Source organism: Melanotaenia boesemani, chromosome 14 (genome assembly GCF_017639745.1).
Source record: "Melanotaenia boesemani isolate fMelBoe1 chromosome 14, fMelBoe1.pri, whole genome shotgun sequence".
NCBI classification, from domain to species: domain Eukaryota; kingdom Metazoa; phylum Chordata; class Actinopteri; order Atheriniformes; family Melanotaeniidae; genus Melanotaenia; species Melanotaenia boesemani.
In genome coordinates, this window is record NC_055695.1 from 35193552 (window position 1) to 35214032 (window position 20481).

A 20481-nucleotide genomic window follows, 5' to 3' on the forward strand; every position below is an offset into this window, starting at 1 on the left:
GCCATAAAAAGAGAACACTCAGGGCTCACTGAGAAACTGAGTTCAGTAGCCTTTAGTAATTTTATTTCAGGACCCACTTACAAATTGGACATGTGTGCTAGTTTTACATTTTAATATTTCACAAAGTCTTTATCAGACATATTAAAAGCTGCGTTAGTCTGAAGGTGAAATATATCAGTAAGCTAAGGTTTATGTGGTGATATAAACAGATAAAACCAATAAAACGAGTACTAGGTGGCACATCTGATGGAAGCTCTGTGGGGAAATTGCGGCCCCAGCTCGGTAGGGGGCAGTGTAGGAAATCCTCTGAAGTTATGGCGTCTCCTAGGCCGTACTTATTGAGCATGCGCACGACGATCTTCCTTTTTCCAGTGCAGCGGAGTCAATCCCCAGTCTTTGGCTCCGGGCTCCTTCTTTAGGAGACTAAAAAGACTGCAAAATGGTTCGTAAATTCTCCTAATATGTGTCTGAATACACACCAAAGGCCTGTTTTAATCCACGTGAGGGGATTGCTGGGCGGGAACACACCGATTGTGTTCAGATGAGGATAGATTGCGTCCTGCTGCTTCCTATCCGGTCTGCTTAACGTGGCCTACCCGATGCTTTCCCACACTTTTGGCTTCCTGTTGTAAGAAAATTGTTTCACGGTGGTATTAAATCACATGGTAAACCACTAAAGCCAGATCCCGTATAATTCCATCCTGAACCGTGAGGCTCGTTTACGTTAGCTCATGTTAGCAGATGTGCTAACTCCCATTGGGGACATGCTAACTTTAGCCTGTTAATGGCTTTCTGACAGTTATTCTGCTGGAGGGCAGCAATGATGTTAACACGTGTCTTTAAACTGATGGTTGGTGCATCTTTCCGCAGGGTTTTGTAAAGGTGGTAAAGAACAAGGCTTACTTTAAGAGGTACCAGGTGAAATTCAGAAGGAGGAGAGGTAAGACAGCCGCTGTAGATCCCTGATGAGCATCTCATGTTTGGGTCATGACTGTCATTCAGTGAGTTACTGGTGTTTCTGTCCTGTCCAGAGGGGAAAACTGACTTCTTTGCCCGCAAGCGCCTGGTTGTTCAGGATAAGAACAAGTACAACACACCCAAGTACCGCATGATTGTACGGTTCTCCAACCGTGACATCATCTGCCAGGTAAGCTTCCGGTCACCTGACTGCACCCATCCAGCAGGACTTTGGAGCAGGTGTGGATCAATCACTTCTAAGAGGATGATCCAAGGTTGATGGTCATTTTCCAGTGAAATCCTGGTCTGCAGGGTCGTGGTCGGACTCTGCCAGGCAGCTGTCATATCTGGAAGTTTTTCCCGGTTTGCTGTAACTGTGAACATGTGTTTGTGTTGCAGATTGCCTATGCTAAGATCGAGGGGGATATGATCGTGTGTGCTGCATATTCACACGAGCTGCCAAAATACGGAGTCGCTGTGGGTTTGACGAACTACGCAGCAGCCTACTGCACTGGTCTGCTGCTGGCCCGCAGAGTACGTATGAACATGCTGGTCTTCTCTTCATCAATTTGTCCCTTGAGAGGGCCGTTTGGTTTTCAATAGACGTGCAATCATCAGTCACATCTAAGACATAAGAAATAAAAGTATAAAACATAAAAAAAAAGAAATGATGAGGAGCGAAGTTAAACGGCGTGCCATGGGCTCAGTCCAGTCATTTTATACAAGGTACACAATAAAAAAATCACTAAACAGCAAATAGAGGTGCAAAGTATCTGCTGCTGCCTCTTCGTCCCTGTGGCGCTCAGTCTGGTCGGAGAGGCACGAAGGAAAACCTGGATCTGGTTTAGGAGGAGGAAGTAGCTGGTGTTCTTGGTTCAGAGGGTGGCTTCTTTTACACTTTCTTCACCCTGATGGTGATCAATATAAGCGCTATGAAACATTTTCATCAGACTCTCATGTGTCTGCAATTTAGCAAGTTTCCTCAAACAAAAGAGCTGTTCTGGACTTTCATCACAGTTCGTCTCAGGTCCTGCTGGTTTCCACTGGTTTGTTTTTAACCCCTTCCTTCCGCTGGAGCCGGTACCAGGACCGACCACCTCACGTCAGTCTGAAAACAAACACAATGCCAACCTTTGCATTTCACAGCCAGCATGTGAGGTTGCACCACGTTGATCGCGTTTTGATGGCATATGAACATTCACAATGTTTGACACTGTCAGCTCTTTGCTACACACTGACCCCAAGATTTTTACCTGATAGTTGATTTAATTTGGGTAAGTCTGTTCAGGTGAACCACAGCTCCAGAAACCCCTCGAGTTTAACAGGTTAATAGGAACAAAGGATGGTTACCTAGTTTCAATAAATATTCCTCTCTGTTCTCAGCTCCTGAACAAGTTTGGCCTGGATAAGGTGTACGAGGGCCAGGTGGAGGTGACGGGTGATGAATTCAACGTGGAGAGCATTGATGGTCAACCAGGTGCTTTCACCTGCTACCTGGATGCTGGGCTGGCTAGAACCACCACCGGAAACAAGGTGTTCGGTGCCCTGAAGGGGGCTGTGGACGGAGGCTTGTCCATCCCACACAGGTAACCTCCCACAGACCTGACGGAGGATGACCCTCGTCACACACACAGAGGTTCTGTCGCTCTACACATGTTTACATGTTCAGAATTTCTTTCTTCTGCTCTCAGCTCTGATCAGATGTGTTTACGTGTCCGTAAACACATCGTGTCCGTGACGTGTTTACGTGCATTGTGTCTGATCAGAAAAAGGTGATGATGCCGTGTGTGATTATTCTAATTTCAGTTTCTCCTGCTGAATATTTATAAATTACATCAGTACAAAATCTTGCATGCTAATGGGCTCGACACACGGGAGGCGACCGCGACGGCAGCGTCGTGCGGCGGCTCTAAGATCGCTTTTCTCCAAGAAATTTGATTGGTTATGAAATCGGTGGGGATTTTGACTTTTTCAGACCAGTCCCTGACGTGACAAAGTTTGATGGATGGAGAGTCAGAAGATTTTGCAGGAACTGACAGAAATCTTGCTGTTTACTGTATAAAAGAGAGACAACCCCGGGTTCATCTGAGTTTACAAAATAGGAAACAGCATCATGAATATCATCATTTGATGGACCTCAAGGCTGATCCAGATAAATCCAAAACCTCCGTTTGGACTAATTCCCTCTGGTGCCACACGGCTGCTTTTTATTCAGCTAAAATATTCTTCCATGTTCAGAGTGTTTGCAGGCGGCGCCGTCCAGCCTGCTCTCATTGGTCCGTCAATGAAGACCCTCGCTGGTTGGCTGTAGTTCCAGGTGACAGCAACAAAAATTTAACATTTTCCTATTTTCTTGTGTCGCGTCGCCCGTGTGCACGTCTGCATGAACAAGCGCAACATTTCACATGCACGAATGTCGCCTGTCGCTTGGCGGGAGGAGGGCAGCGATTTTCACCTCATCACGCAGGTTCCATAGAAAATGATGGAGGAGGAGCAACGTCGCCTCCCGTGTGTCCAGCCCTTGTCGATCAGACATGATGCACATAAACACGTCATGTTTTGCTTCTCATATGATCAGTTCTGTTTGGGTCCTGTCGTTTGCTCTAAATAAACCTAGTAGAGTAGAACTAACGGTACAGCACATTGTAGGAGGACGTCTTGTTGGCGTAACGGACACGCTCAGTAGCGATCGTTTCTACCTTTCTGATGGGAACAATGATCCTTCTGGATCGGATATAAATCTGATCGGACTGAGTATGATCAGATCAGGATCTTCTGATTTATTTTTGTACTGATCAGGACTAAACCTGAATTCTGGTTTCCATGGAAGCGTGGCTGCTGAGTCGTCTGCTACTGCAGTTCAAACCTAATTTGATGTTTTAGGTGCGTTCAGGTGATGTAGAAAATGTGGCTTTCAGGTGTTTATCAGGCCGTGGACCTCATCCAGAAGAAGTTGTCTGGTCTGGGCTGCTTCCGTCTGCCAAATGGGACCTGACCATATGATGATTATGACGATCTAAGCCAGCGGTTCCTAACCTGTTTTCCTTGGTGACCCCCTTCATGCTACAAAGCCGTGGACCCCTGTCCCGCCCCGTGCTGAAACCATGCTTGGTTTTGTGCTTTAAGTCAGATTCTCACCATAAATGCTGTATCCTGGCTGAGTCCTGTCCTTCCATACAGCCAAAGTTAAATTCACATAAAACCTGACCATTTTTTTCTTAAAATAGGGACAATGTGTGGACATTATTCAGAATGGCTTTTATTGTTCGAAGCCTCAGGACCCCACTGAGGAGGTCCCGGACTCTCCTCCACTGATCTGCTGATCTTAGCTATGCTGTTTTCCGGTGAGGAACATCTCTTCATATACTCGTCGTGATTGTAGTTCCGTGACTTTGAGGACGGAGAGGAAATCCAGAGTGAAGCGGTGGTTGTCCTTGTTTAAACGCTCACCACTGATGCCGGTAATTTAGGCCTTTGTTTTAATGTATGAAATGAACATGTACAGATACATCTGAGACTGGTAGCCAGGGCCGGCTCTAGGCCGGCAGGTGCCCTAGGCCACACAGCAGTTCTGCCCCCCACCCCACATGGCAAAATGCTCAGTCGCACACATTTAATAACTACTGTACAAATCCTTGTCTTTATTAACAATCAAAACAAAGTCACACTGAAACACTGTAAAGAAACCACGATGATAACTAGCACAAAATGAAGAAAAATAACGTTTAGTGCAAAAGTCTGGGGCAAGAACCGAACAAAACAACGTAAAACGCTGCAAAACACACAAACTAACAACTGCTACATAAACAAAACCATGCCACTGTGTAAACAAAAGATCAATCAAGCATTCAAATTGAATTTTTGAAGCATGTTTCATGTAAGTTGTAACACAAAGTTTAGTTATTAGATAATCCCTCGTGTCCTTCCAGCCACCAGAGACCCAGTCTGTCTGGATTCAATCATGTTTATGACGCTTCTGCATCCAGTGTTCTTCATGTAGATCTGCTGCTACACATCCAAATAATATTTAATAGTTGTTAAGAAACAAAAGTAATACTCCTGCAGTCATTCTTTGCTGGATTAACCTACATTCCTCTCTGGGAGCCTGTGTTGAAGACTGAGGCCTCCTCTCCAGCAGCTTCTACAGGCCCGTTCTGTCCAGCTCATCTGGACTAATTCAAATTTAACGCATTATTTTAAATTTATAGCAGTAACATTAGATAGCTGTAGCCTACCCTACAACAAACACTTCCATTAATACTGCTTCGCAAATATTAGAAAAAGTTGTCGTATCAAACCTTTGTCATTTTGACATCATGACCTGCATGTTTTTTTGCATAGAATAGTCGGTACCAGGGCCGGTTCTAGGAATGCATACATGAGGGGGCAGGCATAAATTTGAAGGGGGCATTATGAGTACATACTTCAGCATTTTCTTGTTGTTGTTTTTTAAGTGTTTCTTTAACGGAACTGTGCTGTTAGTGGAGTCCAACTTCAAAGAAATGGATTGCACTTTGTCAGGCCTCTACTCTAAGACCTGTCCAGCTTGGGTGTCCCACCTGAAACCAAAGCTCCTGCTGGTATAGCTCTTAGAGTCACTGAGGCACGCAAACCCCCTGACCACAATAAGGTGGCAATCCCTCAGGGGGGGAACAGAAAATATCAATAACAAAATGAAGTAAGAAAAAAGAAAAGAATGATCCATTATCAAAGCTTTAACAACCAACAAAATAACAATTGCCCTATTGGACAGCCATTAGATGTCTAAGCATTTTGAATAAATTTGAAACTAATAACAATAAACTCAACTATCTGTGTGTTTGTTTCTGTCTGTATATAGACCATAATGATTAAAGAATCATAACTATCAAGCACAACAATAACAGAGCAAAAAATTAAACCCCCTACCAAAATAAGGCAGTGAACCTTCAGGGGGAAATAATGATAATAATAAATGAAAATGAGTAAAAACTAAATGATCCTTCATCAAAATTTTAAGAACCAACAAGGCATACATGAAGCTCTGAGCTGAACTGCTGAAAGCAGCGGGAATGTAGAGTGAAACTTTCTGTTATTTTTTTCTTCAAACTAGCATGCTGAACTAAAGGCTGGGCGGAGCTTGAGGGGTCTCATATGCGCAGCTCGTTTTCCCTCAGTCTAGTACCGAGGAGGCAGTCACATCTATGGCCCGTGCGTGATTGATCACTGCTCCTACTAACAGGCGTAGACACGTTTAAATAGAACAGAAACAAACCCCAGTTGACAGAATAGATGCAATAAATACGTCTGTTATTATAAGTATTTATTCAGTATCGCTACAACACATTTAACAGAGCTTTACTCTATAAGTTTTACCGCTGGAGCTCAGCAGCCGCTCTCTCTACGAGGGGGAGAAATATGACACCGCAAGATCAGGCTGTATGTCAACTCATTTGCATACTAAACACTGATTGGTTGTTTTCTGTGGTGGTGGGAAGGACTTGTTGAAGACAGTACAATGGATCCTGTGAAGCTCCGACACACAGAGTTCAGTACAGAGGGGAGAGAGCGTTTGGAGAGATTTGCCCATTTCGGCGCATTTGATTGAGGGGGCAGAATGTTTGTTTGAGGGGGCACTGCCCCCTCTTGCCCCTGCGTAAAGCCGGCCTTGGTCGGTACTTAAATTATGCTGCTCAAATGTTGTTACAGTGCTCAGTAACTCTGACATGCCTCTACTTTGGGCTCGTTTTTCCTCCCTTTCTGTAAGCAGCACCTGGCAGCTTGGATTGTCTTTTCATTATTACGAACCTGGAAGCGCCGCTCCTCCCCTCCTCTCATCTGCCAGCAGCAGTCAGACGAGGAGGTCGTAATCATTGCTGTTGTAGCTTCTTTTCTAATAGTTTCTTTGGTCTAGTTATTATTTACGAGGAAATGAAATGGAAATCAAATGAGTTAAAAAAATAAATAAAATGATTTTTTTTTTTTTTTTTTTTTATGGCAATTTGGCGGCCCTTCCATCAGATGGCGTCCTAGGCAACCGCCTAGCTTGCCGATGTCAGGGCCGGCCCTGCTGGTAGCAGTTTATTTAGTCTTAATATTTACACGCACAGGAAGCCCTGCAGGTGTAGAGGGACGCCATCACCACTATAAACCAGATGGATGGGGAGCTGCATGAGATAAAGACATCTTGATTGAAACTGGGACAACAATAAAAACATTGTTTAAGAATAAATAAATAAAGGAAATCCTCCTCTTGTGTGTTTCGTTAGCGTAGCATCACTTCTAGACCTCCAGCCTCCAGTCTGGTCCCGCTCTGCTGGACTGAAGGACCAAAGCTACTTTCCACACTGATGCTACATGCTGGCAGCAGACTGGCTCCTTATTTATCTGGATGGGTTTTATAACATGAAGTTTTGTTCCACAATGACACAACATGTTTTAGTGGTTGAGCTTCTTATTAACATCATCTCCCTTTTTCCTGGAAATCCTGGTTTCTGTTTTTTTTGAGCGTGCGCTCTTAGTATTAATATCAAACATGCGTCTTGATTCGTTTTTGGAAATATCTTTAACGTGGTGTGAAAGGTGATAGTGGATTGTGAACACATGCCACATCATCTCTCTGGTTTTATTCTGAACTATTTATTCACCAACACAGTGAGGAGCCCTGCGCTACCTCCACCCATACAGGTGCTGACCACACTGAACCAGCATATTAGCAAGGTGGCTTGGTTCACCGCATGACTCGTACGTTCTGAGTACCATTCTGGTTGGGAACAGCCTACAAGCTGGCTCTGTTTGTGATGGGCAGCTTCCTGGGGATGAAGTAACTGTCCTGAAACTTAGTGACTGGTGTTCACAGAACAGCCTCACAATGAATATCACAAAAAACCAAGGAACTCATCCTGGATTTTGGGCAGAATAAAGCCGCTCCTGCCCAGTTCAGGCCTTCAAGTTCCTTGGTGTCCACATCTCTGCAGACCTCTCCGCTGCAGTTGTGAGGGGGCTCAGGAAGACCATCGATCCACCTGCTGCACTTTGCTGCCATGGTGTGGGTCTCCGGCTGCAATGAGGCCGACATGACCAGGTTCAGAGGAGGCTAAACACAGTACAGAATATCAGGGTCTGCCCTATTTGCCTGGCATCTACAACTCCCGTTGTCTCAGCAGGGCCAGGAACATCATGGAGGTTTTCACTTCATGGACCTGTAGCCCTCTGGCAGGTCCATGAGCCAGAACAAGCTAATACAATATTGAAATCAAAGCTGCACTATTGTGAGCCAAACCTGCGCTGACTGCTTCCCTAATGTCCTTCATTTATGAACGTCTCCTATACAGAATTTATTTTTTATGCACTTTATGGAGTTTTTTTTATATAAATTCTTTGTCATTGTCTTGTTAGTGGGACAGAAGGAATATTGTCCACGTAAAAGACGCTTGTTGGGATTTCCAGAATCTGGAGGAACTAATCAGACATGACGGACATAAATCTGATAAGATGTGTGAATTAAAATGCAGAAACAAGCTGATTTATAGTTGAGATGTTTGCTTCCAGATTGGGTACGGTGCTTCATGTCTGAGCTGGAAGTGAACTGTGGTCTGTGTGCAGGGTTTGGCTTGTTGTTGGTCTGTTAGGTCTGAGGTGGTTTCATTGGTCAGTGTGGAGCCTTCATGGTCACCAGCAGCTGAAAAAAGGTTGTGGTGTCCACTGCCCATGTTCTTCCTGCTCATTAAATCATTGACATGGACAATATCAGTTTAGAAGGATCTGAGTTTTAATGACAACTTCTTTTCCTCCAACTCGGTTGGATTTTAATGACCCCTCCTCCTCTGTCTTCCAGCACCAAACGTTTTCCCGGGTACGATGCCGAGAGCAAAGAGTTCAACGCTGAGGTCCACCGGAAACACATCATGGGCATCAACGTGTCCGAGTACATGAGCTACCTGATGGAGGAGGACGAGGAGACCTACAAGAAGCAGTTCTCCCGCTTCATCAAGAACGGAGTGGCCCCAGATTTGGTAAGTCCTCCATCTGGACCTCATTGATCTGTTCCGGATGTGATCAGTTTCTGTCTGAAAGCCTTGCATAAAGCATTTGTCTGCTTCTGCTGAATGTCGACGAAGGATCTGGATGTTTAAACCAGGAGAACCCAGGAGATGTGACCATTACACATGTTCACTGTGCCATTATCATCAGAAATAATCAGATTATCAACAGAAATAATCAGATTATCGTCAGAAATAATCAGATTATCAACAGAAATAATCAGATTATCGTCAGAAATAATCAGATTATCATCAGAAATAATCAGATTATCGTCAGAAATAATCAGATTATCGTCAGAAATAATCAGATTATCGTCAGAAATAATCAGATTATCGTCAGAAATAATCAGATTATCGTCAGAAATAATCAGATTATTATCAGAAATAATCAGATTATCAACAGAAATAACCAGATTATTATCAGAAATAATCAGATTATCGTCAGAAATAATCAGATTATCGTCAGAAATAATCAGATTATCGTCAGAAATAATCAGATTATTATCAGAAATAATCAGATTATCGTCAGAAATAATCAGATTATCGTCAGAAATAACCAGATTATCGTCAGAAATAATCAGATTATTATCAGAAATAATCAGATTATCGTCAGAAATAATCAGATTATCGTCAGAAATAATCAGATTATTATCAGAAATAATCAGATTATCGTTCACTGGTGAAGCGACGACTGAGTTAATGTGTGATAACATCATCCTGTACACTTGAGGCTGGAAAACTGTCTGACTGCATAAACAAGGAGGATGCTACGCTGAGGTGGTTCCGTTTCATTGAATACCCTGTGAGTCCAATAGTACATCATAGCACCTGATTGCACCTGTTAGTATCTGATTGCACCTGATAGTAGGGCCAGACGATATGGCCAAAACTGTTATCACGATATATTTCTTAATTTCGGTTGATACGATATAATTCCGATATCGATATAAACAATATAAAAGTCTCAGAAAAACTGCCAAAAATGCCACAACAGATGCTGTACAACTTAAAATTATTATGCCAAGTCTATGATAGTCCTCCAGTATAACATTTTAGAAATAAAAACTCTACAATAAATGAATGTTCACCTTTTATTTGTATTTAGCAAGGCTAGATTTGCCTTCAAAGAAATTTTAAATCACTATCAAAGGTCAAATAAAACTTTGACCTTTCTCAATTTTAATATCTTTAAACTACAACACAGGCTTGTTATGTTATTCTTAAGGATTTTAACAATGGTGTTTTAACTAAGTTTAAAAATAAAAGTACTCAGAATTGCTACAATAAACAGAAAAAAAGAGTGAGCAACAATTAATGCTTAATCTTCTGACTCAGCAATATTCTATGAGTGGAAATGCTTCAGATGCACTGTTGCCTGATCAGCAAAACATGGTAACGGGCTGACACAGGATACTGGTATCAGTATCAGTGCTTCCATAATCTAAACCTGCTTTGCTGTGTGCAGAATGAATAAATCCTACATGCTACCTCTGAGAAACAGATGGAAGGCTCTACCTAGACTTCTACCAGGACCTGAGAGGACAGTACTTGATAAAAACATTTCTTTAGAAAGCAGGAATACAGCTGGCTAGCTTTGACTTCCAGCTGCTGTTTGAAATAAACAATCCAGGAACAGTGGAAATAAAGAAACTAGACCACATCTGGAATTAAATGATTATACCAGGAGAAGATTTAACTCAGTTAAACATCAGCGTCATGGAAGCAGTTACTGAACGTTCCCTTCGTGCTGCTGGTTCTCCTGCAGGACCTGGACCATGCTGGGTGGCTTTCAGGCTGCTGGTTCTCCTGCAGGACCTGGACCATGCTGGGTGGCTTTCAGGCTGCTGGTTCTCCTGCAGGACCTGGACCATGCTGGGTGGCTTTCAGGCTGCTGGTTCTCCTGCAGGACCTGGACCATGCTGGGTGGCTTTCAGGCTGCTGGTTCTCCTGCAGGACCTGGACCATGCTGGGTGGATTTCAGGCTGCTGGTTCTCCTGCAGGACCTGGACCATGCTGGGTGGATTTCAGGCTGCTGGTTCTCCTGCAGGACCTGGACCATGCTGGGTGGATCTCAGGTCCTGCTGGTTCTCCTGCAGGACCTGGACCATGCTGGGTGGATCTCAGGTCCTGCTGGTTCTCCTGCAGGACCTGGACCATGCTGGGTGGATCTCAGGACCTGCTGGTTCTCCTGCAGGACCTGGACCATGCTGGGTGGATCTCAGGTCCTGCTGGTTCTCCTGCACATGGTTCACACGTGATCCCACATGGAGAGTCAGGATGTTCAGGATGAAGTCATCCTGATGATTAATACTGGGATTGTTAGTGGAACAGAGCAGCGGGGACCGCTCTGGTGGTGATGAGATTAATCTGTATTTGGACCATGGTCTGACTGGGAACACTGGGAGTGGCTTTAGTTGCATGTGAGGAAGTTTAAAATTAAATTTCCCTGATCTTTTTCAGATTGAGGAAATGTATAAAAAGGCTCATGCTGCTATCCGTGAGAACCCGGTTCATGAGAAGAAAGCTCCCAGAGAAGTGAAGAAGAAGAGGTGAGTAACATCCATGTTTGTTATCTCTGATTATCCCGCCCCCCTTGAACCCCGGGGACCAGCTAATGCTGTCTTTGTGTCGTAGGTGGAACCGAGCCAAGCTCTCTCTGGCCCAGAGGAAGGACCGGGTTGCCCAGAAGAAGGCCAGCTTCCTCCGGGCTCAGGAACAAGAGGCTGCAGACTGAGTCTTCTGTTCCTGATGCTCAAATTTGTTGTAATAAATCTGAAAAGTAATCTGTGCTGTGTCCAGCATCGCTGTGTCTTAGTAAATTCATGGGGAATTTGTTCCTGAGTTTGCTGCAAATAAACCTGGTTTATGGTGAACTGGACCACAAACAGACAGGAGCAGGTTCTTTACATTTTATTTCTTAGTTTGGGCAAATGGCACATTTCCAGTTTGTATGTGAAAGTCGTGCAGGGATTTAACCGGGCTTGGACCAGTGTCTCAGGGGAGGCTGCCCGCTGGACCTCATCGGGAGTCCTTCGTGTGAGAGATTTTCTTCCACAGCAGGGTTTTCAGGTTGTTCAGGACCAGCGAGTGTTCCATCTCCATCAGGTCTACGGAGCCTCGGAGGGCGATGCAGTCGTACAGCTGCTTCTCCAGCTCCTCGCTCACGTCCAACGGCGCTCCTTTCAGGATGTAGTCCTTCAGGATCTGGCAGGCTTTGGCCAGGTTGGGCCTCGTGACCTCAGGCGTGCACCGGTGCTTGGTGAGGTCACAGGAAGTCAGGCAGTCGGCTCCGTACAGACAATCCTCATCCACGTCGCAGCGCTTCTGCCGGATTTGGTCCTGGAACGCGGCTTCGGGAAGGATGAATTGGGCGTCCATCACCTTTAAGTCGTGTCGGACGTTGTAGCCGAAGGTGGCGGCGCTCATGTCGCACATGAGGAAGCTGCCAAAAGTGCCGTGGAAAACATCTTCCACCAGCTCCAGCAGGCCGATGGAGATTTTCGCCTTGAGTGGCCATGACGGGGTGAACCACTGGTCCATCTGGCGGCGCAGCCCAGCAGGAACCCACACCTCCAGGATCCACGGCAGACTGATGCCATACAGGGGGGAGTAGGACACCTTCTCCACCACGTACAGGTCTCCACAGAAGCCCAGTAAGCGGGGGGTATGCTCCCTGCCCTGCAGGACCAGCGCCAGCAGGAACTCGTTGAGCTGCAGCAGGGCCCACGTGGACCGGGCTTCTGGCAGAGAGATGTGGCCATCCCTGTTGGCATCTGCAGTGGCCAACACCTGGGTTGCCAGGTCTGCTAGGTTGGCCTGATCACCCACCTTAGTCTGTGGAGAAACAGAAGTTTCAGAGTTGAATCTGGACTCATCAGACCTGAACTGAGTCTTGCAGACCTTCAGATGGTTGATGATCATCTCTCTGAACTTCTCCACCGAGGTTCCCTTGGAGGGCTTGCTGAAGGCTGCAGCCTCTATCTCTCCTCCCAAGTCATAGTGCGGAGCCTCCTCCAGCTGGCATTTGATGACTCCCTCCAAGTCTCCCCAGCTCCCTGAGTAAACCTAACGGGAACAGGAGGAGGGTGAGGAGCTGCTGGATGGATGGGAGCAGAATGAGGACATCTTTTATTACCTGGCAGTTCGGTTTGGCAGTGAAACACTTTCCCAGATGAAGCGTGTGTTTGTCACAGAGGCTGCTGCAGGCTGGGCCGTCGATCACGCCCTCCCTGTATTTAACACACTGACAGAAATCATCAGAAACACCACTAAACACCAGTACGAAGACTGGAAACCACAACTCACCATGGAATGTTTGCAGTCGTGTCCTCTGCAGAGCTCCGAGTAGGATGAGTACTCTACATACACGATCCAGCTTCCTACGAACACCACCAGCCAGGAGAAGAACAGGTACCTCATGTGCAGGTAGGAGAATCTGGCCTGTTGGGAGACATGCTTTACAGGTTAGACCACTTTTTGCAATGTCTGCTGGTTTCAGGTGGCGGGTGTCCTGCAGGTGGAAAATAAGATTCAACCATTTTCTGTCACGGACGTTCTTTCAGATGTGTTTAGATGGACATGCGAAAATCTGGAGGAAAAAGTATCACCTGATAAGCACGGACAAAACTACATCTACAATCATCAGTTCAGAGTGACAGGGCGAGGCTAGAGGGGTTTCCAGGGTGGTACTGAGCACCTCTGAAATTGGATTGGCCATCCCAGGTGCTGCTGCCAACTGAGCTGCCAGCTTGGTCTTGCATTTAATGAATTTTCAGACACATCCAGGCACTTTAGGAGTGACCAGCAGCAGGTCTAGTGAGCTGGACTCCCCTGCTGTAAACCATTAAAACCGAACCAGTTTATGAACCACTGTGTACATTCTAACCATATTATGGGCAGTTTTTTATTGGCTTTTTTGTATCTCCCGTGACTCATACCCCTGTCCTGCAGTGTCCAGTGAAGTTATATGTGCTAGGTCAATTATGCAAATTAGATGTAAGTTCTAGTGGCTTTTACTACTGACATGCAATACCAGGTAAAAAAATAAGCCAGTATCAACGATATGGATCCAAAACCTTATACAAAGACGTTTCTGCAGGAGGAATCTGGCCTTTAGAAATCACTTTTAAAGCAGCTACGCTGAGGTGGTTCCGTTTCATTGAATACCCTGTGAGTCCAATAGTACATCATAGCACCTGATTGCACCTGTTAGTATCTGATTGCACCTGATAGTAGGGCCAGACGATATGGCCAAAACTGTTATCACGATATATTTCTTAATTTCGGTTGATACGATATAATTCCGATATCGATATAAACAATATAAAAGTCTCAGAAAAACTGCCAAAAATGCCACAACAGATGCTGTACAACTTAAAATTATTATGCCAAGTCTATGATAGTCCTCCAGTATAACATTTTAGAAATAAAAACTCTACAATAAATGAATGTTCACCTTTTATTTGTATTTAGCAAGGCTAGATTTGCCTTCAAAGAAATTTTAAATCACTATCAAAGGTCAAATAAAACTTTGACCTTTCTCAATTTTAATGTCTTTAAACTACAACACAGGCTTGTTATGTTATTCTTAAGGATTTTAACAATGGTGTTTTAACTAAGTTTAAAAATAAAAGTACTCAGAATTGCTACAATAAACAGAAAAAAAGAGTGAGCAACAATTAATGCTTAATCTTCTGACTCAGCAATATTCTATGAGTGGAAATGCTTCAGATGCACTGTTGCCTGATCAGCAAAACATAAAATAAAACTTAAGTTCTTCAGTCAATATTTTCTTGTTTTTTTGTTTAATTTTATTAAGTGTAATTTGTTTTATATGAGTGCTTTTGTCTGCGTAACACCGGATAATAAGTGAGAAAAGTAAAACTACATTACAGTCCCCAAAAGTCTCCAATAATACCAGAAAAAGTCGCTTAAAAAAAAAAAAGTCGCCAGAGGGGAGTGAAAACAAACACGACAAAGTCGCTACGTTGACGACACTGAGCCCAACCACTTCCGTACCATCGAGTTATTCTTTTCTCTCTTACCAACAATTTCATCTGCGTTCTCTTCTCTTGTGGAACCTTGTTGAGTCATGTTTGCATTACGGACATGAGCACTCGTTTTGTAGCTAAAACTAGCAGCGCTGGAGCTTAGCCTACTACTACTACTACTTTGCACAGCCAACTGCTGCTGGCCTTGGTCGGGCTGTGGTGTATGTCATCACTTACGTAGCTAATGTGTTGTGACTTTTTCAGTTCGGCTCGAATCACTGACTGGCTTGAACACCAGTCAGTGAAACGCGTGTACTCATATACTGTATGTATATTGAAATATCGGAAATGTGTTCAAAACTCATATCACCGTTATTGAATAAAAGTATATTGCGATATATATTGATATTGAATTATTGTCCAGCCCTACTGGAAGCTGGGATTGATGCTGGAAGCTGGAACCGATGCTTGAAGCTGGGACCGATGCTGCAAGCTGGGACCGATGCTGGGAGCTGAGATAGCTCCTGATATCACCCGTTAGTAACTGATAGTAACTGACAGTACATTATATGACCTAAGAATACATCATAGCACCTGTTAGTGTCTGATAGCATGTGTGGACGTGTCCTGTGTTTGCGTGTGCAGATCCAAGTGACCAACAGGAACAGCTGCGTGTTTGATGGACTAGTTTGATGAAGCTCGTACCTCATCTAGGACAGAGCTATAGTTAATGCACATGATAAACTGATACTGGTGTAGTCATACTGCTTATACTGGTGTAGCGATACTAGTCTTACCGGTGTATTGCTACTGCATACACTGGTGTAGCGATACGGGTTATACTGGTGTATTAATACTGGTTATACTAGTCATACTGGTGTAGCTATTCTGGTCATACTAGTGTATTGATACCGTTCATACTGGTATGGTGATACTGGCGATACTGGTCATAGTAGTGTAGTAATACTGGTCTTACTAGTTATACTGGTGTAGTGATACTGGTCATATTGTTGTAGTGATACTGGTCATACAGCTGTAGTAATACTGGTCATACTGGTGTAGTGATACTGCTCATAATGGTGTATTGATACTGGTGACACTGCACATACTGGTGTTGACATGTCACAGGATGAGGCGGTCCATGCTATGTCTATGTCCCACCCTGGTCACCTGTCTAGCTCCGCCCCTGCTGCTCCATCCAGGATGTGTCCTACCTGTGTGATGGTAGCTTGGAGGAGGGGGGGCATCATCAGTGGAAAACAAAACAAGGACAATCTGTTTCAGTCTTTTTCCAGTAGACAGTGGGTACAGAAAGTATTTAGACCCCTTTAAATTTTTCACTCTTTGTGTTATTGTAGCCATTTGCTAAAATCGAAAAAGTTCAATTTTTTTCTCATTAAGTGAGTTAAGTGAGTTGAATATGAGTGTCACAGCAATGGGTCTGAATACTTATGACCATGTGATATTTCAGTTCTTTTTTCATAAATTTGCAAAAATTTCTACATTTTTTTTTCTGTCAAGATGGGGTGCTGAGTGTATATTAATAAGAAAAAAAATTAACTTTTTCGATTTTAGCAAATGGCTACAATAGAACAAACGGTGAAAGTTTTAAAGGGGTCTGAAAACTTTCTGTACCCACAGTATACCAGAAAGTCTCACGGGTGTTCTTCCAGATCTGAACACAACAAAGCGGACTCAGTACGAGATGCTGGAACTCATAGAGATGTTATCTTTGGTGGAATGCATCAACAGCAAAACATCACGGATATAAAACTCTGGGGGGGGGGACAAATATGTTGATTTGGCTTTGTCTGATCAAAACTTTGCGGCTTTTGTTTTCAGGCCTGTCTGTGGGATTATTTATTGATCCTTTGTGAGTCACCAGCGCTACACAAACATGGCTAATGAGGCCATGTTGATTCTCTGTGAGAGCTATTAATTGGAAACTTTGTGCGGACATGGAGGAGGAAAACGGCTCCAGCTCCCGTAAAGCTGGTGGAGAGCCTCATGCTGGAGATTCAGTGAATTGGAGGAAAATCACCAGCAGCACATTACTCCTGCACTCCATCCTGTCATGTTCAATCATAAAGCTGTCCCTCCACATCATTCACATGGACTACGATCCAGGTAAAACGGCTTGGAAAGAGCCAGTCGATGGTCTGAAATCATGCTCACTTTGCAGATCTGACTCATCTCACTTCCTCTGAACACACAGAAAGCTTCAGATGTAATGCTGAGCAGCCCTGCAGCACATTTCATCTGCTGCGAAGCTAAAATCTAAAACTATGATTTCAACGTCCTGTCATGTTTTTAATGGGGATGTGGCCACATGTTGGAAACCTCTCCTTAGTGGGAATGAAGCCAAATATACTTCTCTATAGACGACTGTAACATCTAAAGGATATTAGACAGATTCTGCACATGAAAAGGATGAAGATATTCGAGGATCACGGCTTGACTCTAGCTGTCACCTTAGACTGCGTGGCCTAGAAAACGGTCCCTGGAGATGAGCAGCCGACCTGTTTAGTGTCTGCTGCTTGTTCATGCAGGAAGCAGCAGATGAGATGAAGCTGCTGTGTCTCCTCCTCCAAACAGGCCCATTTCCCACATCTCTTTTTCCCCAGTTTATTTTACTAGTTCCACCTCATCTCAGTCGCATCTAATAATGGTGCTCTGCAGCACTTTCCTACATGAGAACTGAATGTTCAGAGAAACCGGAAAATCCTCCTGAGAGAAGGATCATTGAACAGCTGTCCTGTCTTCTTCAGATATCAGCACGCTGTGTAAGGCATCCTTTCTAACACCCAGTCTTTCCCAGATTTTCTTCCCAGTAGAAGATGAAGAACACATGGAAACTGAGCCTTCTGATGGAAAATGAGCTGATTGTTGTATTGATCACGTTCTATGAGCTGATGAGATGTGGAAATCATTGGTTCCGGTTTATTTACAGTTTACACAGAAACTAAAATTTTATGAAACTGGAAACGTATTATGCAGCAGCTGCTTTCATCATGGAAGTAGTTGCTATAGCAACCATAATCAGGACGAGCCAGCCTCCTGTCTAGCATCAAGTGTTACTCTATGGGTCATTCTGGGAAATTGATCGATTACCACCCAAATTAGCTCCTAATTGTGATCAACATGCACCATGCTAACATAAATGAACCAGAAATCACCAGCACGGTTTGATATTTCAGCCAGCACCCGCGGAGTGGGAGCAGCCAGAGGCCCACATCCACGGATCCTTCCCTAGAGGGACGGGGCTCTTCCTTCAGGCTTACCTGGATCAGCAGAAGCTTTCTGCATAACACCCCCGGAAACACAGCTCGTGCCATGGCAGATGCAGAACATCTCACACCAGCTGCTGGGGAAGAACTGCGACTCGCGCTCCACATTCAGGCGAAACCAGCAGAGCAGACCACGGAAACCAGGACGGAACCTTTCGCAGCGAAACGTCAGTCCCGGGGATCCACGAGGAGGACTGCCGCCTGTCTGACCGGCTTCAGCTGCTCCTGTTCTTCAGCCAGCTGACCGGGGATGTTCGCTAACCGTTCTGCTGGTGTTCGCTGCGATACTGAGCGAAAATTCCCGGCATGTCGGGATGGAAAGTTTTCTTTCGGTTCTCTGGTTCTGACACTGTGCTGCCCAGAAGAACGGCTGCAGTCCAGAGCCCGTGGTTGGTTTGTGGAAACACATCACATTTGAGCGCGAGCGCGATCACTTCGTGCAGCAGCAGCCCGAACATGATCGATAAGTGCTGTATTTGAGGTGTGATATTCAGCTATAAATATGAGAATGATATTGACTACATGTTTATTTGACTTTTAAAAACAAATGATCGGGGACATGATTTTACACATTAAATTTTAAGAAATAAATGTACAAAATAAAGTGTTAATTGTAGTGACATTCTTTCTGGTTTGCGATGCCACGTTGATGTGAACTACTTGAAGCAGGTGAAATGACAAAATAGTTGGAGGTAAAAAGAGCTCTGGAGGCCAGCTTGATGAACAATTAAAAAAGGTTTATTACAAAAGTGAGCCTTTGAACACATCTGCAGCATCAGTGAGGTCTCTGGGCCAGTTGTAGAGACTCCCCCTGCTGTCTGTGTCAGCCCTCCTTATACTGGTTTTACAGAGACCGTTCCTAAGCTGAGCTCTGGAAAACGCTATGAATGGAGCCGAGAATTCACTGACCCTCAGCAAAAGGCAGACTGCTGCAGCTGCAACCAGACATAGTCAAAGGATCAGACACTTCATTCCCCCCTTTTCCAGTTCCATTGAGCCTCAACAAACAAACTATATAAAACTGAAAGTAAGTCAACACACATGAGAGCCCCTAAAAAAATACAAACTTTGTCCAAAGAAGGCTGGACGACCCATCGGACCCCCAGTGGACCTCCTCCTGCCAAACAATACTCTCTCTGAAACGGAAACAATTAAAACACTGGAAGTCTCTCAATGCATTTACCTCAGCTGTAATATAAGTGCTAAACTACCAGCCTGGTAGTTGATCCTCAGTGTTAACACTTCAACATGCACCTCAGTATGACACATCACATCAACTTAATACAACACATGGATAAATGGTGAAACTAGAAGAAATGCTCTGCATCTCTTCAGCAGCGCCGACTGATGCGTCTCAGATTTCCAGCCTTCAGGATTCACCGTCCATGTTTACGGCTCATCTGCACGGCGTTGGGGCGCTCCAACAATCAGATCTCTCCTGATATCGTCCTGAGAAAAGAACAAACACCAGACAGGATCTGGCCAAAATAACGTGAGTGACAAGATTTCAAACATGATGACATCCGTCTGGTTATCAGCCTCCTGCATTCAAGTCGGCAGGAACAAACGACACAGTAAAGCTTAGTAGGAAAGAAACATCAGAACTATAATCAGAGGAAATATAAAAAAGGTATCTGTCAAATCATTTGCATCATTTATTTTCTCACAATGGCTCCTACACTGCTCAAAGCTCCGCTTTCTGTAGAATTACCTTCAGCATTTTATCCAGACCTCTTCAGCATGTCTGAGGATCCTCAGGCGTCTCCTGCTCATGTGCTCATGTCAAACACTTCCAATCCACCGAGCATCTTCTGCTTCGCTGAGTACGCTTTGTTTCCTCATTAACACGCTCAATGAAGTACTCCATGATGAAAAGAAACCTCTCTTTTCAGCTTTGATCTTTTCTACGGCATTTTAATCAGACGTAAAGCACACAGGAGATGATATAATCATCCTCTAATTTATTCATCAGACATGACCCTAAAGTTAGGAAATCTCTTACTTAATTTAATTCATTTAGAAATGATAGCAGACTCATTGTTAGCATCACTACTAAATCTGGAATCCTTTACTTTTAGCTTCTGCTGATCACTTCCTCAGCCTGGTATCTCTCTCTCTCCTTCCTTTTCCTGTTGATATGTTTATTCCTCCTGTGTTTATCCAGACTTCTTTCTAAGTCTAGAGTTGACCTGTGTCTCCTCTTGTCCTTGTCCTCCTTCAGATGTA

At 44.3% G+C, this 20481-nt stretch overlaps 2 protein-coding genes and 1 long non-coding RNA gene across 3 annotated transcripts; 1 reads left to right on the plus strand and 2 right to left on the minus strand.

The window, feature by feature from the left end:
• Window positions 1-322: 322 nt before the first annotated feature.
• On the plus strand, window positions 323-11761 carry LOC121652624 (60S ribosomal protein L5). Its single transcript, XM_042005508.1, has 8 exons — window positions 323-442; window positions 871-940; window positions 1032-1147; window positions 1357-1491; window positions 2341-2543; window positions 8774-8951; window positions 11439-11527; window positions 11613-11761. Exons 1-8 carry the CDS (start codon window positions 440-442, stop codon window positions 11710-11712), a joined length of 894 nt encoding a protein of 297 aa, XP_041861442.1. The 5' UTR covers window positions 323-439; the 3' UTR covers window positions 11713-11761.
• Window positions 11673-18408, minus strand: LOC121652628 (divergent protein kinase domain 1A-like). The gene is made up of 5 exons (XM_042005512.1): window positions 18250-18408; window positions 13284-13418; window positions 13114-13221; window positions 12879-13043; window positions 11673-12812 (listed from the first exon to the last, which is right to left on the minus strand). The coding sequence occupies exons 1-5, from the start codon at window positions 18361-18363 to the stop codon at window positions 11997-11999; spliced, it is 1338 nt and encodes a 445-aa protein (XP_041861446.1). The 5' UTR covers window positions 18364-18408; the 3' UTR covers window positions 11673-11996.
• Window positions 18409-18975: 567 nt separating this feature from the next.
• Window positions 18976-20481, minus strand: LOC121652641. Its single transcript, XR_006012654.1, has 3 exons — window positions 19967-20481; window positions 19636-19797; window positions 18976-19391 (listed from the first exon to the last, which is right to left on the minus strand). It is a non-coding gene; the product is annotated as an uncharacterized LOC121652641 (long non-coding RNA).